Genomic DNA, 22,779 nt, shown 5'->3' with positions numbered 1-22,779 from the left:
ACTGCTCTTTTCTGGCATATTTCAACTCAATTCCATATCCTCAATTCATCCTCATCCTATCGATACAGAAATAGATATCTGTATACGATTAGTCTCAAGTGATTGATTTGCCTTTGCTCCTCTGAAATACCTGTTACTTGTCCTCCACACGATCCTTCAGAAAAAATCTTCTTGCTGGCAGATACTTCTCCTGACTCTCCGCTATCTGCTATACAGTCTTCGCTCAACGACATCAATCAATTTCCGATTGATCTCCAGAATATTCTTGACGACCAGTTCCGCAATCCCAAAAAATAGAACCGCCCGCAGTTACAAGACACGCCTCTCCACATCAGTCACCCTTCTCCTTCCAAGATGCCCGCCGAAGTTGAATTCAAGCCAGGCTCCTTAGTGTTGTCCAAGATGCCATCTTACCCGGCTTGGCCTGGTAAGGTTGTCCCCATCGACAGAATCCCTGCCAACATTTTCAAGGGCAAACCTAAAGATGGCACAAGAACTCTTTGCGTTAAGTTTATTGGAGATGAGACCTTTTACTGGAACAGATCCAAGGACTTGACTGTTTTGAATGATGAAAAGATAAACAAGTACTTGGCAGCCAATAAGACGAAGAAAAAGAAGAACCCTCAGTTATACGCTGCCTATGAGTTAGCCTTAAGCAACCCGTCTCTAGATGCCTTGTTGAACGATGATAACGAGGACGACGAAGAAGAGGAAGAAGAAGAAGAAGAAGAGGAGGAGGAGGCTGAAGAGCCAGACGATGACGAAGAAGAGTTACTTGAAACTATTGCCACGGGTGAGGAAGACGATAATAGCGCCGTATCCCACGAGGAAGACGAGGAAGACGAAGTTGTTATTAAGAGTCCAAGAAAGAGAAACCCCTCGGACGGCGGAACCGTGTCCACCAATAGAGGTGGCAGGGCCACCAAAAGGAGCAGGTCTGCCTCCTCTGACAAGGAATCGCTTGAGACGCCACCCCCTGCTTCCAACAAGGGTTCATCTTCCAAGAAATCAACACCTATTCCTAAGGAAAAAGGCACTCCACCAGCTTCCAACAAGTCCCCACCTGCCGATGCTGCCTCCCCGAGAGTTTCTTCGTTGGGCCAACCTCCTTCGTACGAGGATCGAAGAAAGCAGCTATGGTTTTACAGATCTAAGCTACAGAAGGGTGTGGTCCAGAGGCCTTCAAACTCACCATTGACAAAGGAAGAAATTGATACAGCTTGCAATATTTTAGACAAGTTGGAAAACTACCCAATGGACCTTCAGCTACTCAAATCAACAAAAATCCACAAAGTTTTAAAAGCTCTTGCTCGTGCCGAGACCACTCTGCATGACAGCGATGACCACAAACTTGAACCTCGAGTAGTGGTGAAGTCCGAAGCGATTTTACACAAATGGACCGATATTATGACCGAATTGAAGAACGAAAAGGAAGGTGGTGGGAAATCTGCCTCTCCGGCCCCAACTGCAGCTCCTCTTATTGCGCTTACCCCTTTGCGCACGAAAGACGATAAGGATGTCGAAAAACATGCTTCCGAAGAAAGCAACGAGGTTACCGAAAATGGTCAAATTAAGACTGAGAAAGAAGGTGGAGGTAAAGCGGGAGATTTTAAGAATGTCACTAACGGCACATCCGGATTGGAGGAAGAAGAGTAAAAGTTTGTTGTTTTGGTTTTATTTTCATTTTTCATTATAGCTCGCGATCCTTGTCGCTTGCTAAGTTTTCTGAGGGAAATTGGCTGCCATTTACCTCCTGGTTTTTATTCCGGTTATTTCCTCCTTGCAAGGTAAAGGAGGACATAGTAACCTGTTTGGTTTATCTTTTATCTGTTCTTTATTGTATTATATATACTTTTATTTCGTTTCATAGTTTACGGGGTGAGTTTGACAATGCCACGGCCCGCGTACAGTTTTATTTGTTACAATACCCTTAGATTTCCTAGCCTAACATTTTACTTCAAATCCTCGCACCACGCCCAGCTACCTATGCTTTAACGTAAGGCAGGCAGCTAAAACCTGAAGCAGGCAAATTACAGAGAAAGGGGTCCTAGCCGGTCCAAAAGACGATCCCTTAAACCATCCTCTCTACTGCGTCCCGCCTGTTCTCGACTTCGTCCGCCTGGATACTTCTGAAACTTGGGGTCGTCTCGGCTTCAGGTGGCCTTTGCTGCCCAGTGTCACTTCCAGAATCGGCAGTAATACCTTGGTCAGCGCTATTTTCTGGTCTATCCATGACCTGTAAAGCATCCCCGTTGGCTTGGGTCGATATATACCGTGTTTCGGTGGAGGTCGGGTCTGCGTGTGAATGAAGGGAGGGTGGTGCAGTGCCCAGTGCCGACGAATGGTCATTGATTGAGGTTTCTTCTGCGGGCTGTCCTCCTGGCTGTGTTCCAACCTCTCGACTCTGCCGTCTCTCCTCCAACGTTAGTTCTTCAAACCTTTTTAACACAGCCCAGTTGAAAATATCACTCTTCGAAACACCCATGAGCTTCCAAAAGAAAATAAACTTGATATTGTACAATCTAGCCACCTCTCTGTCCGCGAATTCCTTCAAATCCATATGGCTATTCGCTTCATTTCTCAAAATATCGGGGACTCTAGCGGAAATGGGCGTAAAAGGAGAGTAGAGCGAATCCACATCGTCATCATGGTCTGCATTCCCTTCCTCGTCACCTTGAGGGTCCCCTCCGTCACCAGTAGCTGAGTTCTCTTGTTCGTTTTTGTAGTAATAAGATCGTTTGCACATAGGACAGCAGGCATTGCGATCAATGAGCCAAGGATCGAGGCACTCTTGGTGAAAGACATGTCCACAGATTAAACCACGGACAATCTCCTCGTCTTCAAGAAGTTCCAAGCAAATAGCACATGTACCAGAGGTGAAGTGGGCCTCTTGTGCCTGTTCAATAATATTTTTAGCGGTCAAAATAGCCGGCTCTGGCACCTGCGTTTGTTGCAGTGACGATCCAGTTTCCGGCCTGGAGATCTCAGCCATTTCGATCGTATAAGTATCCTTCTTGTAGCTCCCCCTTTCGGTACTATTTGATTCAGGGTTGTCGTCCACCCTTTCCACCACCCCTCTTTCATGTGACTGTGTGGCGCTGGGAACAAACGCCACGTTAGAAGAAGATTTAGCTGGTTCTGGTTTTCCAATCCCTTCCCCCGGAAGGGCGGCGGTCGAGACATTTGCATTCGACATGTAAATCGATTCGGAAGAAAGATTGGTAAAAATATCGGGTAAGCTTGCGTGGGACGATGTACCCTCATGGATACTGAATTCTTCGCCCAAACCATCACCATCGCGTGCTACCTCTTTCAACTGGCCATCTCTCTGCAAAATATCTCTCTCCTTTCCGCCATTCAACCAGTCATGGTACGTCTTCTGAGGGAACAACTTTTCAACCTCAGCAGCGTTCAATCTTCTTTTAGCTCTGTATCTTGCCCTTCTCCATCTTCTCACACGTGCCACGTGAATCTCTTGTCCGGTGAAACCTCCACTTCTTGGACCGGATAAGATGAAAGGCAGTCTAGTCAAGGAAAAGGGATCGATTACTGAAGAAGTGAAGACAGAGGGGGTGACGTTTAACCCAAATCGGGATCTGACGAAATATCTTATCGTGCAAAAGATGAAGAGCACAGCCACAGAGATACCAGCTGCCAAGGCGATATAAAAAAGAACAAACGAAGACAGGCCTGATAATAAGGAAGTTGGTACACTGCTAGATGCCAGGGAGGTCAGAGTGACCGCCGTTGAATGTGGACTGGATAGATGACTGGGTGTGGCGGTGATACTCGAAGGTCCACTGTGGGCTCCCGCGGCCGTAATTGTGAATATATTCAGCACCTCCATTGGAAAAGAAGAAGGATCCGGAGTTCCTCTGCGACTCAAATATCTCTTTGTGTGAAGCTTATGAATGGATCAGGAGCTAGATGGAAGCAACCAGATGTGCAGCCTTTTTTGGAGTGTAGCGAGTATATATAGCAATATGTGTATTGTCTGCTATCACAGTAGCTCGTATTCGTACCGCTTCGTGCCGTAGTCTAATTCTGAGAGTGTGGTTTTCCGAGGGGCTGAGCAGCTGTGTATGGGTGGGTTTATTGAGATAATATCCTGTTCCGGCGTCATCCAGATCTATCTAAATGTAAATTATCTCTTTTCTCGTTCGCCAGCTACGTAAACTTTTACGACTTAGGTTACCAGCACTTCCTGCGAGTTTGAGTGCGTCTCGAACAATGCACAAGTGACCTGCCGCGCCTGTGACCTGACCTGGAGGGTATGAAAAGTTGCGTTATCTCCCGCAGGAACCTCCTTGCTATCACACCACCGATCAGCTCATACTGCATATGCTATATATTTGAATATTAAACAAACGTCTTCAAAACGACTTGCACTATGACCAAAGGAATGGATTGTGGTTATTTATCCAATACAAGCTGACCGTGTCGCGAGAGGTATATCTTTGGACTTTCAACTAGTATTTAGTGACAGCAATCTACCGTCAGCCCTTTTCAATTGCTGCTCAATGCAGTGACATGGTTACGGGCCCCAACGATGACTGCAGGTACTGTAACTGCAAAGGCTTAGTTGTGAGGGAGCGTGATCACTCAGATTTCGCGGGAGAGCACCAGTGCCCAGTGAGCAACTTAAGGTTTAATTTTATGTCATATGATTAACGATTGATCAAACTATATCTATCATGCTAAATCTAAGATAATATATATAAGTAATGATTCTGGGGGAAAAAAATAAGGGTCGAAGGACTCGCCTACAACTCGTCAATCTCAGTTGCATTGTAAAGAGCTCTTTGCACGTCAATTTCATCACCAATTTCGATCAATCCAGTTTCGGCGACATATTCCGCCCAGTGCACTAACATAGCATCCAACTTTTCCTTCTCAGTATCGGCTAAATCATGAATTTCACCTGGATCCTTCTTTAGATTAAACAATTGCCACTTACCTGGGCCGAAAGGCTTAGGAATGAACAACGCCTTCAAGGGCCCCTTTCTGATCGCCTGTTGGCCAAACAATTCCCAGCCGGTGACGGTTTCTTCCGAGTGAACACGCTCAGCTTCTCCGGCCAAGTACAGCACCCAGGTTTTACCTCTAGGGATGACCACCTTGCGACCTCTGAAGTTCTCCCCCGGGTGAGGAACGCCGGCAAGATCTAAAATGGTAGGGGTAATATCCATCACGGTAGTAAAGCCACCAGAGACCTTACCCTGACCACGAGGTTCGGCACCGCCATGGATGGTTTTATTGAAAATTGGTGGATAGTGAATGATCAAAGGACATCTGATACCGCCCTCTGAGGCCCACATCTTGTACATGTACGATGGCGCGGTAGCGGCCTGCGCCCATTGGTCGGAATACCAAGCGAAAGAGTTGTAGCGTCCGATGTTTTCGTAAGAATTATCATACCTTCTTTCAATAACATCAGTAATACGGGTAAGCTGCAAAGGTAAAGCCTCCATCATGAAGCCCTCAGCCCCGTTGTCGGACATGAACAAAATGAAGGTGTTGTCCAATTCGCCGGTAGATTCCAAATGGCTGATGACTCTACCGACGTTTTCATCCAAAATATCCACCATGGCCGCGTAGGTTTCCATGATACGACTTTCGATCTTCTTTTCATCGTCGGTCAAATCAGCCCAGGTTTTATCTCTTTGAGTTTCAACCTTGTGAGGTTCAACTCCTGGAGGAATAATGCCGGCCTTGACGGCAGCAGCAAGACGACGGGCACGTAAGTGCCCCGGACCATTGTCGTAGACCCCCTTGTACTTTGCAACCTTCTCAACTGGTGCCTGATATGGCCAATGAGGAGCGGTGTAGGTCAAACAACCGAGGAAAGGCCTTCCCTGTCTCTGCTCATTATCAATAAACTCAATCCCTCTGTCAGTGAAATAGTTGGTGGAGTAGAAATCGTCAGGCAAAGAGCTGAGTTCGATGCTTTTGTCGTCTTCAGCGTAAAGAGGAGGCATGAAACCAGAGTCACCCTCGTAGACATATTTGTAGTGGTTCCCGGCACCCGGCAACAAGGTGAACGACTTTTCAAAACCTCTTTTGATTGGCCAATTTTCAGGGGTTAAACCCAAATGCCACTTACCGGAAATAAAGGTATAGTAGCCAGCGTCCTGCAAAATTTCTGGCAAGGCTGCAACACGGCTATTTAAAACACCTTCGTAGCCTGGCTTTCCAGCGAACAACTCTGGGAAGTTTTTTCCAAATTCCGCCATCTGGCCTAACCCGGCAATGTGGTTATCCGTACCACTGAGCAACATGGACCTGGTTGGGGAACACGCAGATGCGGTGTGAAAATCAGTGAAACGAGCACCGCTTTCGGCAAGCTTCTTCAAGTTTGGGGTGTCGATCTCACCGCCAAAGGCGCTTAAGTCGGTAAATCCCAAGTCATCTGCGACGATAACAAGGAAGTTTGGTTTCTTTTCAGCAATGGTCATGTTGAAGTGTAGAGTCTCTCTAGTGTAAATCAAAGTAGGGTTGGGATACAGACGAGAAAGCTGTAGGCTCAAGGGAGAGATAAGAGTTTAAATATGACTCTGGAAAACCCCAGTATCCGTCATGGGTACAGATTCGTAAGGAACATAATCTATTAGACAATATAAAATTGATGCAAATCCGATCAGCCACACTTTTCACCATCGGGTAACTTTTCAACTATCAGATAATTCTTCAGATAGTTCATACATGTCACGAGGTGTTCCGCAAGAGTCGTTGAACTGTGGGGGGGGGGTGGAAATTCCAAAACGCGAGGAAGGTATGGCGACATCTCCGATCAAAAAAACTATGGCCACACTTGCATATAAACGCATATTCATGCCTTCAAGGTGAACCGTTATCCGATTCACCGCGGCTGAGGAACGAGAGGAACCAGAGAAACGATAATAAAACAAAAAAGGGTAAATGATATTGGAACCAAATATCGATCTGATTTGTTCTTTGAACTGAGGGGATAATCACCCATACCTAACAATCTTATACGCACTTATATTAACTCTGACAGGTGAGAGTAGGAGGAAGGTGTCTTGCAGTCACGCATCCCACTTTTCTAAGGTATACAAATCGGGTTTCAACACCAGCGATCATATGGCTAAAGTAAAATGCTTGAAACCGTTGATGAACTTGATATCGGCAATACAATGGACCATATGGTAACTACATGCCCGTGTGAATTTTGACTTTGTACTAGCTTTCCGCCCGATATAAGGCTTTATATCCTCGCGGTTTCTTTCTCCAATACTAAACGGGCACCATTGGCCTATCAAATAACGTCAAATTTAAACCATCTGTGGGTCAGTCCCTGATACCTCCAACGCTTCAGATCGTCATAGAAACAATAAGTTGTATGCTTCGTACTTGAGAAAACTGATGTTTGTATGTTCAAGAAGGTTTTTTTAAAATTGCGAAACAATAAGGCTCAGCATGGTTTGTAATCGGTACTCTTCAAGGTGTATATGAATTAGACGTATATTGTTGCGGTGATCGGTCGATCCCTTTACAAGTCTGAAGGTTTGGAGAATAGATTAGTCAATTTTAACCTGATTTCAAACCCACGTGGTGGCGCGGCGACATAGAAGCGGACTACCCTAGACAGGCTGACAGATTCAGCTGTATTTCTATCTACACCAGGTTATTTAGCAAGGAATGCTAATAACATGTTACAGGGAAATCTAACAATGTATCCTTGGTATAAATAGACTCTGGGGCTTTTGGGGTCAAGAAAACGTCATAGAAATATTCAGTGTAGGGTTTCAGGGATCTCGAAAGCTCACATAAAAGCGTTAGCAACTTTGGCACCAATCAGCATTCATTGGGTATCTGCCAAACTAAGATAGGCCTGTTAGTTCTATAATACACGTCAGCATGTTTAATTTTTAGTTATAAGTTTCCTGTTATTCCTGTTTCTAGATCTACGAGAGCATGTTTTGAAAAACGGTACGTATACCCCCTAAATATCCCACTATTGTAGCCCAAATGGGAAATATGCCGTTGGAATAACGAGCAGGAGAATGCTTACACGGAGATAGAGCATAATAGACTAATGCTTGCATTTTTTTAGAACTTTGGGTAATACGTATGTACGGATATGAGGGATGTAGAAAGAGTATAAACAAGAGCAAACGGTAAGCCTCGATAATAGAGCTGCACCGCAGATATATTGTTTCACTCGGAGCGCAAACCCGATAACAAAAACGTATGCATAGGCAGGTACATCCAGGATAATTCAGAGGGGTAGCAGTCTTTAAAAGTGAAAACTGATAGAAAACGCTAGGATAAGCAGGTAAACTGAAGGAAATTGGCATACTTCTAGCTCCGTTTTTTGTTCTCCCAAACCCCCGATACTTGTCTACTAACTAGTAATAGAATCCAAAGCTAAGATCGGTGCTAAGAGTATAGAATACCATATCTCCGGCCTAAAAATAATGGCAGTTAAACCCCGGTACATGAAAAAGGCGGGCCTACATGTCCCAACAAAAATTTAAAAATTATAAACTTTAATTTCAATCCAATATGGTTGACTTTCGAAATGCAGGCGTATCCTGTGCGGCGCAGTCCCGGCCGAAGACGGCCTACGGTGACGCATGAATGGGCTACGTTTATGCATACCCACCATCACCGTAACAAGAATAATTCATAGTCAATCAGTGAGGGCTACTTCGACAGTGATTTTCGTTTTACACAGTCGCTTATAGTGTATGGATTTGCGAAAGCTTGAGGTTGCTACTTTTACGACGTAGACTACTTGAAGTTCAGGATAAAGCGGGCCAGTGAAGAGTCCCAATTGACATACACCCTCCTCCACCTTGGCGTAATATTTAGCCATTTTATTTTTGAAGCGTTTTAAACCCGCGTAAAATGCCTAGATTATTTGAACTCACCGGATACTCAAAAACCCGGCAGCCTTCTATGGGAAATATCCGAAGAACTGAAACTGTCGATTGCCCGATTGTCGCATATGACCGTCGATCTAAGATTCAGACTAGAGAAGATAAACCTGCACCACCTTAATTACGACGCATAAATGTATTTCATACTAAATATGTAAGAGTTAGGGGTGCTGTGCGGGGTTGGGGCTTCCAATTATAGCTATATGAAAAATTTTGCGCGGCTCAATGAAAGTGAACCGAGTCCGCAGATTATGCAGCGTGTCTTGTGACAAAAGAAATACATAACAGCTAGAAAATCGTCTTCACGTACAACCCCGGCTTGAGTTTTGCTCAACTAATCAGCATGGACTTCTACTCAAGGCTTGATTGACTTTTCAGTCTTGTTTTATCAGCATCATCGCTGAATATAGCCTTTTAAAATCTACGCATGTTTTCAATGTGTCCCTGCATTTTAATACACATCTAGGCTGGACAAACAAGTTGCGTATGATAACACGGAACTTTAATCCTGGACCGGCATGTTATACAGATTGTCGTCTCTCAAGTGGAATGTTTGAGCGGTGATCGCACTAGTACTTGGCTTGTAACATCCAAAGTAGTGCCATGGGCCATGCGGTCTCTCGGAGCTTACTTTCCCGGAAGAGAAGCGATATATTCCGATGAACGTTTCGCGGGTGGATACTATACAAGGAACCCAATGTCTTACGAACGAAAAACACGCAGAGGAATAAATGATGTTAATCAACCGATCTACGCTACCACCTCCAAATCTTGAGTGCTCATTATGATATAACAGCTAGTCTCCTTTAGTAGGTATTAAGGCGAAAGTATAAGCAAGGCATACACCTCACTACTGTATCCCTTGGCTATCTTTTAGGCTACATTAGCGGTATCGAATTACCTCTATTTAAAGTTCACTTGTGTTCAGCGGCTCCAACCCCCATGTTACGCCTAGGAGGATCGAGTATTTGTGTATCTCGAACTTTAATGAAGCCTGCCTTGAAGACTATGAGCAATTCTTCCCTGGTACAGATCTGCGTATGTAGAATTGCGGGGGTTAAGCTGCGAACCCACTGAAACATATCCAGGCAAAAGTGGATACCATTAGTTAAGAATATCGTAGGTTGCTCTACACTAGATATATATGCAAGAGGAGGCCGATGGGGTCCTTGTAAATCATAAGGGTAACCACATCACACCACTCCGGACGCGAGCAAAGATCTAAGCGAGCTTGAGAACGCCAGCAATGCACGATGTGTAAACACCTTTAACACAGGGGGCATGGGATACACTTTGTGTCTTAGTGTTAACCGTTTTTATATAGGGAGTGGCTGGAAAGGATATTTAGTGCATATTACACGACTGTTCTGGTAGCCAAGCTTTGGACTATGGCCTCCTTTTGTACGAGAAGCCTATATTAATATAACACGATACAGGCCCAAAATACTCATACAGGACGGGGAAAGGACCGGAATGTCAAGATGGTTGTTCAAGTGCATTTCCAAAGCAGCGTAAAGGGGTCGAGGTCTGTGGATGAATACACCAGGACATAGAAATGGTATACGAAATATAAGGTTCAGGTGCATAGTAAATCATCTGTCAAGCAGTAATTCAAGTGCATGCAGAAATCGCAGAGGCTGAACTTCCCAAATCTGTTCCACGCTTTCCTCCTCTCCTAACTTGTATAGACATACAGCTACCTGGGATGAGGTAAACTTGCATTAGAATGGGTAGAATGCGAGATTTGTTTAGGACAATACTGCAGACGACTGGGCAATACTATCCCTGGATGGGGCCCTGACACGCTCCCCGCCGGTCAGCTCGGCTCACCCGTGTGCCGAGAGGTCGTATATGCATAAGAGTGAGCTAAGGCCAATCTCACAGCTGCGGTAAGGACCCAAAATCTGCAGGCAAGCCTATTAGGGTGGGGTGACCTGTACAATACTCCTGCGCTGGGGCATCAGCCGACACAGGCCGCGAAAAATTGGCAATATCAGGAAACTTAGAGTCTGTCGCAAGGTTTCGATAGTATGCACAGTTTTCCGGTAAATGTGCCTTGATACCCAACAACAGTACGCCCTATAATTCCAGCTCGGGCTCACTTCCCGTTTAATTGATTGGAACGGGATCATTCTATCGAGATAATAAGCGTCCGCATATGTGGCAAGGGAGGGTTCAGCTTTACGAGTTCAGCTCAGTAGATACCGTGCATGGACGCGAACCTATATATAACCCTTTCCTCTGCTGATAGTGTGCGTGAAGAATCGGAAGATACCTGCGGCTTCGGAGTGGAGAGGGGAGAAGGGGGGGGAGGCATCATCCGCGCAGGAATCCAAAGATCGGAAGGTGTCTGGTACAGGATTTATTTCTTTTTATTCGGGCCTTTTCCCCTAAAACACGCGATTGTGCATATTCGTCGACAGAGTCACCCTTTTAAGATTTCCTGCGCATGTATCTATGCGTTTGTTGGTTAGGTGATGTGTATTCTCCGCTCCCAAATCCCGCTGTGGAACGTACAAAATTTTCACACCGTGTATCGATTACGTACGCGTACATACATGCGCGCTTAAATTAAAAGCGTCTAAGAACCTGAAGGGAAAAATCCTTATATCCTTTCCTTTTTCGAGCAAAACTAGGGCCTCGCTTGTAGATATATATTTCGACCTTCCGCCCCCCCTTTTTTTTTTGAAGCGCACGCTTCATAATATATTTACTTTTACTCTAACACACCTTTGCCGCTTGCTGCTGTTTATCAACACGCCCTAGACCTTTGCTAGCACCAAGAATACGTCGCAACTTCTACGAGTTTGTGTCGCGACCGTATCTTGACTCATCCACCCACTTAGCATTCCCATCACCGATCTGATTACATTCAAAATCATACTTCACAAGCCCTAATCACACCACATTGTATTAGGCTTCTCTTCATATTGCTTAGCATTCTCTTTCTCTCTCCCTTTACACAATGCCATACACAGGCCCTTTGACTGCAGCTTCGCTCTCGGCTTTGAATGGATTAAACAGCATTTCTTCGAACGACTCGCTCTCCTCTACTTCGAATTCACCAACCAGCTGCTTGTCCATTAATTCAAGTAGCTCTTCCTTGGACATGCATTTTACTCCTCAGCCCAGTGCGATCGATAAAGGTCCCAGTTCGTTTGCGGCTCCGGTAATGCCAGTTCCCAAGTCATTATTTGCCGCGTTTGGCAAGAACGCCAAACTTGCCAATAACGCCAGCACACTTTCCCCCAAGAACAGTGATCTCAATTCTTCCACATCCTCCTTATCCACTATTGTACCGCAAAGAACTGGCAACACACCGACGCAGACCTCCGCGGCTGTGGAAGTATCACAAATGCCGCCTTTATTGAGAAAGAAGTCTGGTAACATTGTAAGGTCTTCCTTGAAGTTGCCTCTCCTAGCCAGGTGTAACTCGATGCCTGTCAACAAGAACGTGCGCTTTGCTGCCATGTTGGAAGATGTCAAGACGTTCAACGAGTTCGAAAGACCGATTGCCGTTTCCAACGAGAACTCTCCTGTGAGCACCCCAAGAGGCAATGCCCGCAGAAGAGCGAACTTCAACTGGAACTACTCTTCCGAAGACTCCGAGGACGATTACGATGATGATGACAACGAGATCGATGCGGCATATGAAAGTGAAGATGTGGCATCCCAGGTTGAGTGGAAAATTACGTCTAACAACATCCCAATTCTTAAGACCAGAGACTACAGCGCTGATCGGATCATCTTCGACTCGGTCCACTCCACTACCAACACTACATTAACCGGTTTAGTTTATGTCAAGAACGTGGCCTTTGACAAGAGAGTCTCTGTCAAGTTAACTGTGGACAACTGGAAGACCTTCTCGTTCATCCACGGTTTCTACGTCTCTTCAAATAACTACGGAGATTACGACAAGTTCCGGTTTGTTATCAACTTGTCCAATTTAAACTTCAGCTACTACGACAAGTTGGTCAACCTTGAATTCTGCATCCGATACGAAGTGGGCGGTGAGACTTTTTGGGATAGTAATGGCGGGTCCAATTACAACTTGCTTTTGCAAAAGAAGTCCAAACCAGCCCTGCAGCAGTTCCTTGTAAAAAAGTCTAGCGCGGCAGCCGCGTCCCTGATTCCTTTAAAGTCTGGCAACTCGTCTAAGCACAGACAGACCTCGAGTGAAGGAGGGTTCATGAGCAGATACAGCTTTGACAATGTGTCTTCGGAGTACAACTGCAATGATTCTTACTTCACCTTCAAGCCATCGGCTTCCATGTCTACTAAACCTTCCACCGTTAGCCCGGCTTTATCCGTTGCCTCCACATTCAAGCCTGTCGCCAGTGCCCTGTCTGTCACTTCCGCCCCGAGCACCCCTACTAAGCCTGCTTCTATTGCTAACAAGCCTCGATACTCTAATAAATACAAGCAGAAGCATCAACTGGCCTTGGACTCAGACTCCAAGAGCCCTCTCGTTTCGTCTGCGTCTGCAGACGCTATCAATACCTTGGCAGCGGCGTCCGGGCCGCTTTCTCACCCATCCACCGTGAAGCCTAGTAATGGGTTGTACTCATCTCAGTCGTACACCGACTTGGTCAGGTCGTACTGTTTCTTCAAAGGCGATGGAGTGGATCACTCCTTGCCCACCACCTTTGTTTAACAATCTGTCATTCGCTTCCTTGTTAATTTTTCATACATTTCAGTTCATTTTTCTTTTAAATTGTGTTTTTAGTTTGGGTTTTTAATAGTTGTCGTTTTTGCTTTTTCGCCATTCGTTCGTTTGAGTTATATTTTCTCTTGGTTTTCTTGTACATTTGAATATATTTTATACTTTTGGCTTGGTTCACTTTGGGCATTGATTATATTCTTGGAGATAGCTCGGTTTCTGATCTAGACCCTCATTGCTTCGCACGTTCTGAGTCGATAAGTCCGCTAGCTACACGGCGCCTTAATTATCCCGCTTGGCACATACAAGACGCTAAATTCAATGGCAAGCCTATTTTATTATATCATGCCTATATATTGCTCAGAGTAATATGCAAAGTATGCCCTTTCGGCCTATGCTAAAATGGTTACGTCTGTTAACAGAAGTATACAGATATCTCACGTTTTCAGAGTCTGTTCAGTAGCTTGGCTATCGGGAAAACCACGGAATTTTCTTGTAAGAATTATGGATTGAGGGCATTGGGTTCTAGATGCTCGGAGCGACACGGCGTACTGATTCCATCCTTTAGACGGATACTACGTGGGATGTCCGTCCAGGATATAGTATAAAGCTTATTGAGTTCTTCTTCTTTGTTATCGTTTATGTAGAAAGCGGGATACTTTTTGTGATCATCAATTGACTAATAATAGTTATAGCCACAGGTTGATTAGAATTCTTATGCTTCTTAAAGGCAGTGTGGCTGAGCAATTAAACCGAATGTTCAACTCTATTTGAGCTCTGCCCGCGTCGGTTTGAGCTTTATTATCATTATTTTTTTGGACTGAGGCAATCGGTCGTGCGCGGCCTGGGAGTTTTTTTTTCCAGTTTTGCTCAACCGGGTAACGAATAATTTTCAAAGGTCAACTATGAGCAACTGTTTCGATACATATCTGTACCAACACTCTAGACTGTATCGGTTGCACATCGCTATAAAATACCCAAACACATACAAAAATGGTCAAGTTAACTCAAATTGATGACGAAACTGTCGAACAAACCTTCGTCAATGAACCAAAGGTTGAAGCCGTCAACAATGACGACTTCTCCGACACCGACGAGTCCGCCTCCGAGGACGAAGACGACTTTGACTTCGAATCTGAGACCTTATACGACAGAATTGTCGCTTTGAAGGACATTGTTCCACCAAAGCAGAGAGCCACTGTGGCCTCTATCGTCGGCTCGGTCAGCTCCACTGTCTCTTGGACCGCCTCCAAGTCTGGTAACTTCTTGTGGGTTGTCGCCACCTCCGGGTTGTTGTTGGGCTTGCCATGTGCCTTGTCCGCCTTAGCTGAGAAGCAGTTGATGGAAATGGAAAAGGATATGACCTTGCAGCAAAATGCCAACGATATCTTGGCTCCAGGTTCCGAAACCGCTTTCCAGGCTCCAGGTACTGCCTAAGCGTGAACCTGTTTCAAATGTTATGACCCTCCCGCCAGACGCAAGCGACAATGTCCCCTGTGGTCTGTAGCTATCCTTATTTCTGAAGCTGAGTAGCGTGCTACTCTTTATATATTTTTTTAATGACTTGTAAATATATGTCTGTCTCAACTAGATGTAGGACCAGCACTACGATTCTTGCTACCAATCGAAATGGCCCCAGCTGGCATATACCCGAACTATAATTACATACTGAAGTATCAGTAGCTTGCAAGCTAGCAATTTTATGAGCACCACGACCATGCTATGTAATACCAATTTATATCCTACAGCTGCGGATATATGTCTGGTCAAACATTATGTACTAACCGGGATAACGATTAGTTACAAGCTGATACGATTTTATCGAATTATTGATAAAAATCTGAAATATATAGTCAGGAGCTGGAAAGTTCAGAGGTCAAGGTATCTTCACCAGACAGCTCCTACGGCCTGTTATACGGCCCTACGCAGTTTTGGGATGCTTGATGGTCAACGCATAAATATCCAAATAAGTGGTAATCTCATAGATAATCTCGGTCACAAACATGCTGTGGATGCCCACGGTCAAGCCCAAGCCACCCCACCCGAGAGCTGTCAAAACCTTCTGGTAGTCATATCCAAAGACGTGGGTCAAAACTGGGATACTTATTAATTGCACAGTCGGAATAAACATTGGCGGGTTGATCATCGGGAATGCTTGGATGGTCAAGTGCGCGGTGATGATTCTGCCGACAGAGAAGGCAATGGTGAGACCGATAGAGATAACTAATGGGATGGTGTTATCGAGAATCGCCGGGTTTGTAACGAGCAACACCACGATAGATGTGTAGTAGGCGAAGAACGGAATCAAGCCTTTGGTGGCCTCATTGAGCTTCGCCTTGTTGTTCTTGAAGGCGTTGTTAACGTTCCTTCTGGCCGAGTGGATGTTGAAGTACAACCCCGCGGCGCCTATAAACGTGTAGGCATGGGTCGCGGTGAAGCCAACGTTACCCTGGGTGAGCCAGCCCAAGTCTAACTGGAAAAGCGGGGTGGTCCAGATGGTGGAGCCGAAGATCCCGGTTGCCAAGTGCATCGCAATTATAATCAAGATCCCCTCAACAGGCCCACTGATCTCCGACAAGTATAATACGTGTGTATGGTACTCCTCCCAGGTAGACAAGTAGAAATTGGCCAAGGTGCCGAACTGCGACAACAATAAGATAAACCCGCAGCCCGTCTGTGTCACGGACCCAAATACAATCAAGCACAAGGTCGTGTTCACTGCATCCACACAGTGGTCGAATAACTCGCCCAACGGTCCGCTCTGACCCGTACGGCGCGCGTGGGCCCCATCGCACGCGTCGAAGGTCTGGTACATAAACAAGCCAAAGGCGTACGTGAAGTAGGTCCAGCGTGGCGACGGTGTATCCAAATACGGATCGTAGTAGAGCGTGGTAATGAGGTTGACGATGACGAAGCCCAACCCGGACAAGGTGACGGCGTTGGGCGCCATCGACAAGGGAAAGATCTTGACAAACTTCAACCAGAACGGCTTCAACACGTACTTGGTTACAAGCGACCGGTCGTCACTCTGGTACTTGTAGTTCTTCAAGTTCGAAAGCGCTTCGTGTGGAATGAAAATACCCATGGCAAACTAAAGAATGTGAAACGTGTAGGGCGCTGAGGCTGAGGTTCAAGTATTCTGATTTATATTTTGGACTTTTTCAACAATATCGATTTTCCACAGGAAGCGCGAAGCACATGTCAGCGCTGAAATTTTTGGGTCTGCGCCTTGCACATATGGAGGGAAAGCGATGGTTACATATCTGCAGAATGAATAAAACAGTATAGAAACGTATCTTTGAAGCCCCAAAATATAAATGCGAATGTTTTGTAGCATGAAACGATAAAACGCACGATAACACTATCACACTAACTGGAGCACTGATAAGATAATGATTTGATTCCGAAATCCGTTTAAAGCACCGATGCTTTGCTCACTACGCCACTGTTTGAAAGACTGATCCAGTAGCCGCTGGTTAAACATAGCACTACCAGGTTAAACCGCTAAGAAGCTGATAATTCATTTAGATGGGTATAATATTGCACCAACGGTTTAAGGCACTGCAAAGCGGACACTTTGTTTGCTACAGCGTTGAAAACAATCCTCCAATTACCCAACTACAATTAAAGTAGGCTGGAAAATTAAAATACAAATATGATACAGAACGCAAACCCATCGCTTACTTACACGTCGCTAACATCTGCGAGATCACAGACAACAACTGGTCATTTTCGCACGCGGCGGCTACCCGCTCCTTGTCATTCAATTGCTTGTTAACCTGGTTCTCACTTTGGTGAGTGCCCTCCTTGATCAAGATTGTGATGCGGAAGCGCGGCGGCAAGCACCGATCCAACCTGACGCGGATTCCTAGCCCGATCAACGTGGCGAGTGAACAGTGCGTGATGGTGGGAGTGATCCTGATGACCACCTCGCTCATGCTGTTGCGATCACCCGAGTCGTGTACCTGGATGTCCGGCAAGTTGATGACCGACAACAGCCCCAAGCTCAACGGGTGCTCAGGGTCGGAGATGTGCGCAATCAAGTCGTAGATCTCTTGGGAATCGATCGGATCCTCCTCTTCTTGCTCGGATTCTGTATCCGAGACGAGTGCAGGCACGTTGCCGGACGCTGGCTCAGCTGTGTGGAGGAGGGAGAAGGCAAAAAGCTCCTGGATGTTTCTGTCAACGACGGGGGCCTTGCCCTTTATCGCACGCGTGGGCATGGCATTTTCATCCAAGATACTTGGGTTGGCATTAATCGGATCTGACATGTCGGTATTCAAAGTACTTTCAAAAGCAGGTAAAATGCCGCACTCTAACTTTTTTCTGCAGATATAGTTGAATCACTCCTGCATCCAAAGCTAGCCCCGAAAACGCCACAGATAAGCAGCGTTGACAAAATCGTCAACTTGTAAGTGCTCATCCTTCAATATGACCAAAGTGATTATTGTCGGTGTTGGAGGTCCCTCCTGCTCCGGGAAAACGGTACGGAATATGGTCCTTCCGCAAATTTCTTGTACTAACACTCCAGACGGCCGCTAAAACCCTCCACAGCTTGTTCAAAGGGTCGTTGTTAATCCACGAGGACGACTTTTATTTCGTAAGTCGAAAGAAATACCGTTTTGTAGCGGTTACTAATACAACCAGTCAGATACTCAGATCCCGTTTGATGAAGCCAAGGGCGAACAGGACTGGGACTGCCCGGAGGCGCTTAACTTCACCCAGTTCCTCCAGGCATTGGCAGAGATCAGGCAAAACGGCGAGTTGCTGGAAGAGATTGCGTCCCTTGAACCCGATGTCAAGCTCCTGGTCAGTGCCTCCGAGGTGGCGGAAATCTCTGCCCGCATCCAGCAAGCGTTCCCTCCGCACAAATACAAGTTTGTCTTTGTCGATGGTTTCATGCTCTACCACGATCCCGTAATTGTCAACTCTTTAGACATCCGCTTGTTCCTCCACGCTTCCTACGCCACCTTGAAGCAGCGTAGAGAGGGACGTGAGGCGTACATTACGAAGGAAGGTACGTGGCAAGACCCTCCTGGGTATTTCGACAAGATGGTATGGCCCGCATACGAGAAGTCGCACAAACACCTTTTCGTGAATAACGACACGGCTGGAAGGCTTACGGAAGAGGCCAAGTCGGGGTTGAGCATCAAGGATTGTGCCACCGATAAAGTGGGGCTCTTTCAGATCATCACCTGGGCCGTCACCGAGATCCTTGGGTCTTTGGAAAAATAGCTGGAAGAAAGCTTAGTAAGGGATTGTCACATTCTTCCTAGCATGATCCGGTCTATGCCAAACCGATATGTTGGTGGATCTCACCGTTAGCCGGTGACAAAAACTATCTAATATATTTGTCTTGTAATTTAAGTGGAGCTTGTATTTAGTGCCTACTTAGTGTGGGTTCTTCTAGACCCAACCCGGTTCACCTAAACACTATGAGCACTCTGAATTGGAAATCGATTTTAGTACCAAGAGGCAAAACACCCTTAAATTGTTGTATCAAAGTACGCTGTATATCAACCCCCTGTCTTTGTACGTATATATTGCATCTACTCTGCTTATCCAGAAACTCTGAAAACGTTCAAAGCTTTGGCCAAATTTTTCGTTAAATATGACTTGTAAAAAAAAAAACTGAATTGTATATTCCAAGGTTCTCTCGCTCGGGTTTAGTTATGAAACCATAAATAAAATACTTATTAATGATCTCGCTGCGCTCAACTTCTAAGTCTGTTTTACAATTTCATCGATAAAATACAAATAATAAATACAAAAATACTAGGAGGCAATCTTGCTCCGCTCAAATGCTTAGCTCAATCACTTCACTCAAATGCTTAGCTCAACCTCGCTACTTCTTCTTCAGCTTGACTGACAGCTTCCCCTTAGTCTTTTTAAGTGCCTTCATCTCCTCATCATAAATTTCCCCTGCATTCTCAGCCTTTCTCTTGCTCTTCTTGTCCTTCACGGTAACAACACCACCAGCAACAGCCTTCTTCATAGACTTGGCATCAGCCCAGTCACCTTCATGATCAATCGCGTACTCGGACATATCAATGGAGTCAATCAACGCCTTCTGCTTCTCGCGCAACTCCTTGGTGGCCTCGTCACCGGCTTCGTCCAACTCGGCCTCCAATGCGGCCAACGGCGCAATAAGGAGCTCTTCGTTGAGCTGCTGCTCTTCCTCGTCCGGCATGGCCGCGTCATAGGCTTTGGCCAACACGTCGCGGAAGTGCACGGACACCTTTCTCACAATCTTGGCAAACATGGCCATGGATTGGTTCGATGGCAAGTTCAACTCCTTGGATATCTGATCCATATCCTTGTGCTGCAAACCGATGGCCAACAAGATTGCCGACTGCACGCTGGACAACTTGACGCCCGCAGCAATGTCACCACCGAAGTACATACGCGAAATCAACGGTAACATGTCGACAATCACGTGGTAGTCGATAAGGTTGTTGGAGTAGGACTCGAGACGTTTCAAGTCGAACGGCGAGAACGCCGCATCCAAGGCTGAGCGCGCGATCTCGCCCGCCAGTGCCACTGCGCGCGTGCTCTCGAGCATGTTCAACGCCTGCACTGAGGTGAACTTGCGGAACTCGTATGCGAGCAACGAGAGGAAGCGCTTATGGAAGTCCTGCGCAAACGCGTCCAACCACTTGCTCTCACGGCCCTTCAACGTGTGCAACATCACACATGTGTGCTCTCCCGTCAACTCATTCTGTGTCTGTCTGAGGTACACCGGTACGTACTGCGCACGCTTCCAGAACTTGTGTAGCTGTGGCGTAAGTCCGAACGATACCCCAAGGTAGTGGAGGTAGTACGGTGGCTGCTCGGATAACTTTAACAAAAGCGGTGGCAATGTTTTAGCGTCGCGCAACTTGACCTCATCTTGTAACGAGGCGTTCTCTAGCTCACGGTCGGATACGCGTGGGAGCGAGTAGTCCTTGACAGCTCCCTCACCGAGATCAGTAAAGTCGCCTTCGAAGTAGCCCTTGAGGAGCTCGAGGGCACGCGAACCGTAACCCATCCTGGAATACTCTGGGTTGGTGGCAATACGCACGACTCTGGCCCCGGACAACGACGCAAAATCTTCGTCCTGGAACTGCTGCGCTACCAACCACGGAATGAGATCACCGCCAGCACGCTGCCCACGGTTCAAACTGTTGCGCACACTTTCCCTGGAGATCTCACCTTCGAGACATAATTGGAGCACGCATAACGGGTCTGGAATGCGGTTGTCGCCTTCCTCGATCGGCGGAAGCAACACGTACAACTGGTGTGCAGGAGCATCAGACATCAACTGTAAGTCATTCGGCGTGTTCTTGTAGTGCGAAGCCACGTACAATGCCATCATCTTCTGCAAAAAGTTCTCTGACACCGGGTGGTACGAGAACAAGGTGTCTCTGTTGACCGCGTACAAGGTACACTGAGATGGGTGAGGAGTCCCTCTGGCGGCGAATCTCGAGTTCTTCGACAAAGACACGTCAAGGCACAACAACTTGTTCAACCACTTCTCAACAGGGTCACCCGGCGCATATCTGATCGGCTCGTCTAAGACAACCTCGCGTAACGTGCGAGTATGCACGTTATCCGCGGCCTTCTTATCGCGCGATGCCACCTCGGTATCGGTCGGCGCTGCCGCCTGGTCACGCAACTGCTGGATCAACTTAAGCGACAAGGAGCGGCCGGTACCTTCGTAACCATTGATTGTGGATGACATGAACACGAGATATGGCCCCAAAAGCTTCTTCACGATTGGCAACGGAATCGCAGCTGCCTCGTCGATTACTACCAACTCGGCTTGCCCCAACACGTGTGCATCGCCTGGCGCGATGTACTGGATGGTCTGGCGGCGGTCGCGCTTGATGTCAACACGCACAATCGCTTTGTTAAAGGCCGGGTTGGTCGACTGGATGATATCGTAGTCTAAGTGCTCGGTGTAGCCTAACGCGTCGAACCCCTTGAAGATGAACTCAAACAACGTCTTCAAATTTTCTGGGGACGGTGAGGTCACGAAGATATTGGAGTACCCGTGGGACACCGCCGCGGCCATGGCAATCCCGAGCGCCGCGGACTTCCCACGGCCTCTACCCGCGGTGAGTGTGACCGTGCTGCGGAGGGTTTTTTCAGAAATCGCGTCGATGAATGTGAGAATGGCCTTGGCCTGGTTGGCGGTCTTGGACAAGCCCACCAACGCGCCAGCTGGTTGAATATCCGCCAAGCTCTCCTTCAATCCCTTCAATTCCTGTGCCTTTGGGGTCAATTCGTCATCGTCCTTTGGCGCAAGCGCCTTCACGTGCTTGCCCCCACTGATCGGCAAAACGTTCAATTCGTCGTCCACCACGAGACACGTCTGGCACGAACCTAAGGACAAGAGGAAACGCTCATTAAAGCGTGCCACAACGTCGTTGTGCGCCTCTGTCCGGTAGCGCGAGTGGATGTCCATAGACATGGTGTACAACTGCTTCAATGAGGCCATGGACTTGAGGAGAATTACTACCAACCCACCACCCTCGACAGTCTCGATGGTTCTGGCAAGCAAGTTAGGCGTCAACGCCTCAAAGTCTTGCAAGATACACATCCCGTAGGTGTTACCAAGAATCTTCTCGGTCTCCTTGTAGTAGACGTAGCGGATGTGCTGGTTGGAGATGAACGCTTCGAATGGATCCTGCTCATTGACCTCACGGATCCCGCGCTTGATGTCCTTCTTAATCTTGGCCTCACGTTTCTTGCGGTGCGATGTGAACCCCAATAACTGTTTCTTGTATGCCCAAAGTACCGACTTGTTCATCTTGAGGTCCGCCGACATCATGAGGTAGTGGAGGTTCGGCAACTGGTTGCGCGCCTTGTCACCCACGATGAAGAAGAAACTTCTCTGCTTCTCTTGCACACCGTTGCGAATAAGCGCTGGAATACGGGAGTCAATAGCCTTTTTACCCATGGTTGAACGGAAATTGAATGTAGGAGAAGAGGGGTGAAGGTAGGTACGAGGTTTTTTCAGGAAAAATTTTTAGGTGAAAAATTGGCGATGACCTGCATATATATGTGGCGCATGCATATACCACCAGCCGCTTTAGCCACGAACTTGAGCGGAGTAGGATTCAACACAGTTTTACAATTCAAAGCCAGCGGAGACTGAGTGCTGCGAAGTAAACCTGGTGGTTGTAAGCAAGGTTGTATAACAGCCGCAAGAGACACATTTTCATCATGAAAACT

The 22,779-nt window shown here is 46.7% G+C and overlaps 9 protein-coding genes across 9 annotated transcripts; 4 read left to right on the top strand and 5 right to left on the bottom strand.

The window, feature by feature from the left end:
• Positions 1 to 139: 139 nt before the first annotated feature.
• On the top strand, positions 140 to 1,769 carry BABINDRAFT_158955 (uncharacterized protein). The gene has a single exon (XM_019127375.1). The coding sequence runs from the start codon at positions 355 to 357 to the stop codon at positions 1,654 to 1,656; it is 1,302 nt and encodes a 433-aa protein (XP_018987663.1). The 5' UTR covers positions 140 to 354; the 3' UTR covers positions 1,657 to 1,769.
• Positions 1,770 to 1,819: 50 nt separating this feature from the next.
• On the bottom strand, positions 1,820 to 4,129 carry BABINDRAFT_158954 (uncharacterized protein). Its single transcript, XM_019127374.1, has one exon. The coding sequence runs from the start codon at positions 3,845 to 3,847 to the stop codon at positions 2,072 to 2,074; it is 1,776 nt and encodes a 591-aa protein (XP_018987662.1). The 5' UTR covers positions 3,848 to 4,129; the 3' UTR covers positions 1,820 to 2,071.
• Positions 4,130 to 4,665: 536 nt separating this feature from the next.
• On the bottom strand, positions 4,666 to 6,893 carry BABINDRAFT_178670 (uncharacterized protein). Its single transcript, XM_019131068.1, has one exon. It carries the CDS (start codon positions 6,453 to 6,455, stop codon positions 4,764 to 4,766), a length of 1,692 nt encoding a protein of 563 aa, XP_018987661.1. The 5' UTR covers positions 6,456 to 6,893; the 3' UTR covers positions 4,666 to 4,763.
• Positions 6,894 to 11,868: 4,975 nt separating this feature from the next.
• On the top strand, positions 11,869 to 13,557 carry GAC1 (protein phosphatase regulator; the record flags this gene model as incomplete). Its single annotated transcript, XM_019130224.1, has 1 exon — positions 11,869 to 13,557. The coding sequence occupies one exon, from the start codon at positions 11,869 to 11,871 to the stop codon at positions 13,555 to 13,557; it is 1,689 nt and encodes a 562-aa protein (XP_018987660.1).
• Positions 13,558 to 14,293: 736 nt separating this feature from the next.
• TOM22 (Tom22p) lies at positions 14,294 to 15,091 on the top strand. Its single transcript, XM_019127373.1, has one exon. The coding sequence runs from the start codon at positions 14,557 to 14,559 to the stop codon at positions 14,998 to 15,000; it is 444 nt and encodes a 147-aa protein (XP_018987659.1). The 5' UTR covers positions 14,294 to 14,556; the 3' UTR covers positions 15,001 to 15,091.
• Positions 15,092 to 15,323: 232 nt separating this feature from the next.
• On the bottom strand, positions 15,324 to 16,736 carry BABINDRAFT_158949 (bifunctional diacylglycerol cholinephosphotransferase/ethanolaminephosphotransferase). Its single transcript, XM_019127372.1, has one exon. It carries the CDS (start codon positions 16,646 to 16,648, stop codon positions 15,485 to 15,487), a length of 1,164 nt encoding a protein of 387 aa, XP_018987658.1. The 5' UTR covers positions 16,649 to 16,736; the 3' UTR covers positions 15,324 to 15,484.
• Positions 16,737 to 17,071: 335 nt separating this feature from the next.
• BABINDRAFT_158948 (iron-sulfur cluster assembly protein) lies at positions 17,072 to 17,841 on the bottom strand. The gene has a single exon (XM_019127371.1). The coding sequence runs from the start codon at positions 17,832 to 17,834 to the stop codon at positions 17,244 to 17,246; it is 591 nt and encodes a 196-aa protein (XP_018987657.1). The 5' UTR covers positions 17,835 to 17,841; the 3' UTR covers positions 17,072 to 17,243.
• Positions 17,842 to 17,994: 153 nt separating this feature from the next.
• BABINDRAFT_5320 (ribosylnicotinamide kinase) lies at positions 17,995 to 18,798 on the top strand (the record flags this gene model as incomplete). Its single annotated transcript, XM_019132192.1, has 3 exons — positions 17,995 to 18,048; positions 18,095 to 18,163; positions 18,211 to 18,798. 3 exons carry the CDS (start codon positions 17,995 to 17,997, stop codon positions 18,796 to 18,798), a joined length of 711 nt encoding a protein of 236 aa, XP_018987656.1.
• A 504-nt stretch (positions 18,799 to 19,302) lies between these two features.
• Positions 19,303 to 22,611, bottom strand: BABINDRAFT_158946 (ribosome biosynthesis protein). The gene has a single exon (XM_019127370.1). The coding sequence runs from the start codon at positions 22,502 to 22,504 to the stop codon at positions 19,409 to 19,411; it is 3,096 nt and encodes a 1,031-aa protein (XP_018987655.1). The 5' UTR covers positions 22,505 to 22,611; the 3' UTR covers positions 19,303 to 19,408.
• Between the last annotated feature and the right edge of the window lie 168 nt (positions 22,612 to 22,779).

Source organism: Babjeviella inositovora (genome assembly GCF_001661335.1).
Source record: "Babjeviella inositovora NRRL Y-12698 unplaced genomic scaffold BABINscaffold_1, whole genome shotgun sequence".
Lineage (NCBI taxonomy): Eukaryota > Fungi > Ascomycota > Pichiomycetes > Serinales > Babjeviella > Babjeviella inositovora.
Note: the sequence above shows the minus strand (reverse complement) of the source record. Positions and strands in the feature narration are given on the sequence as shown.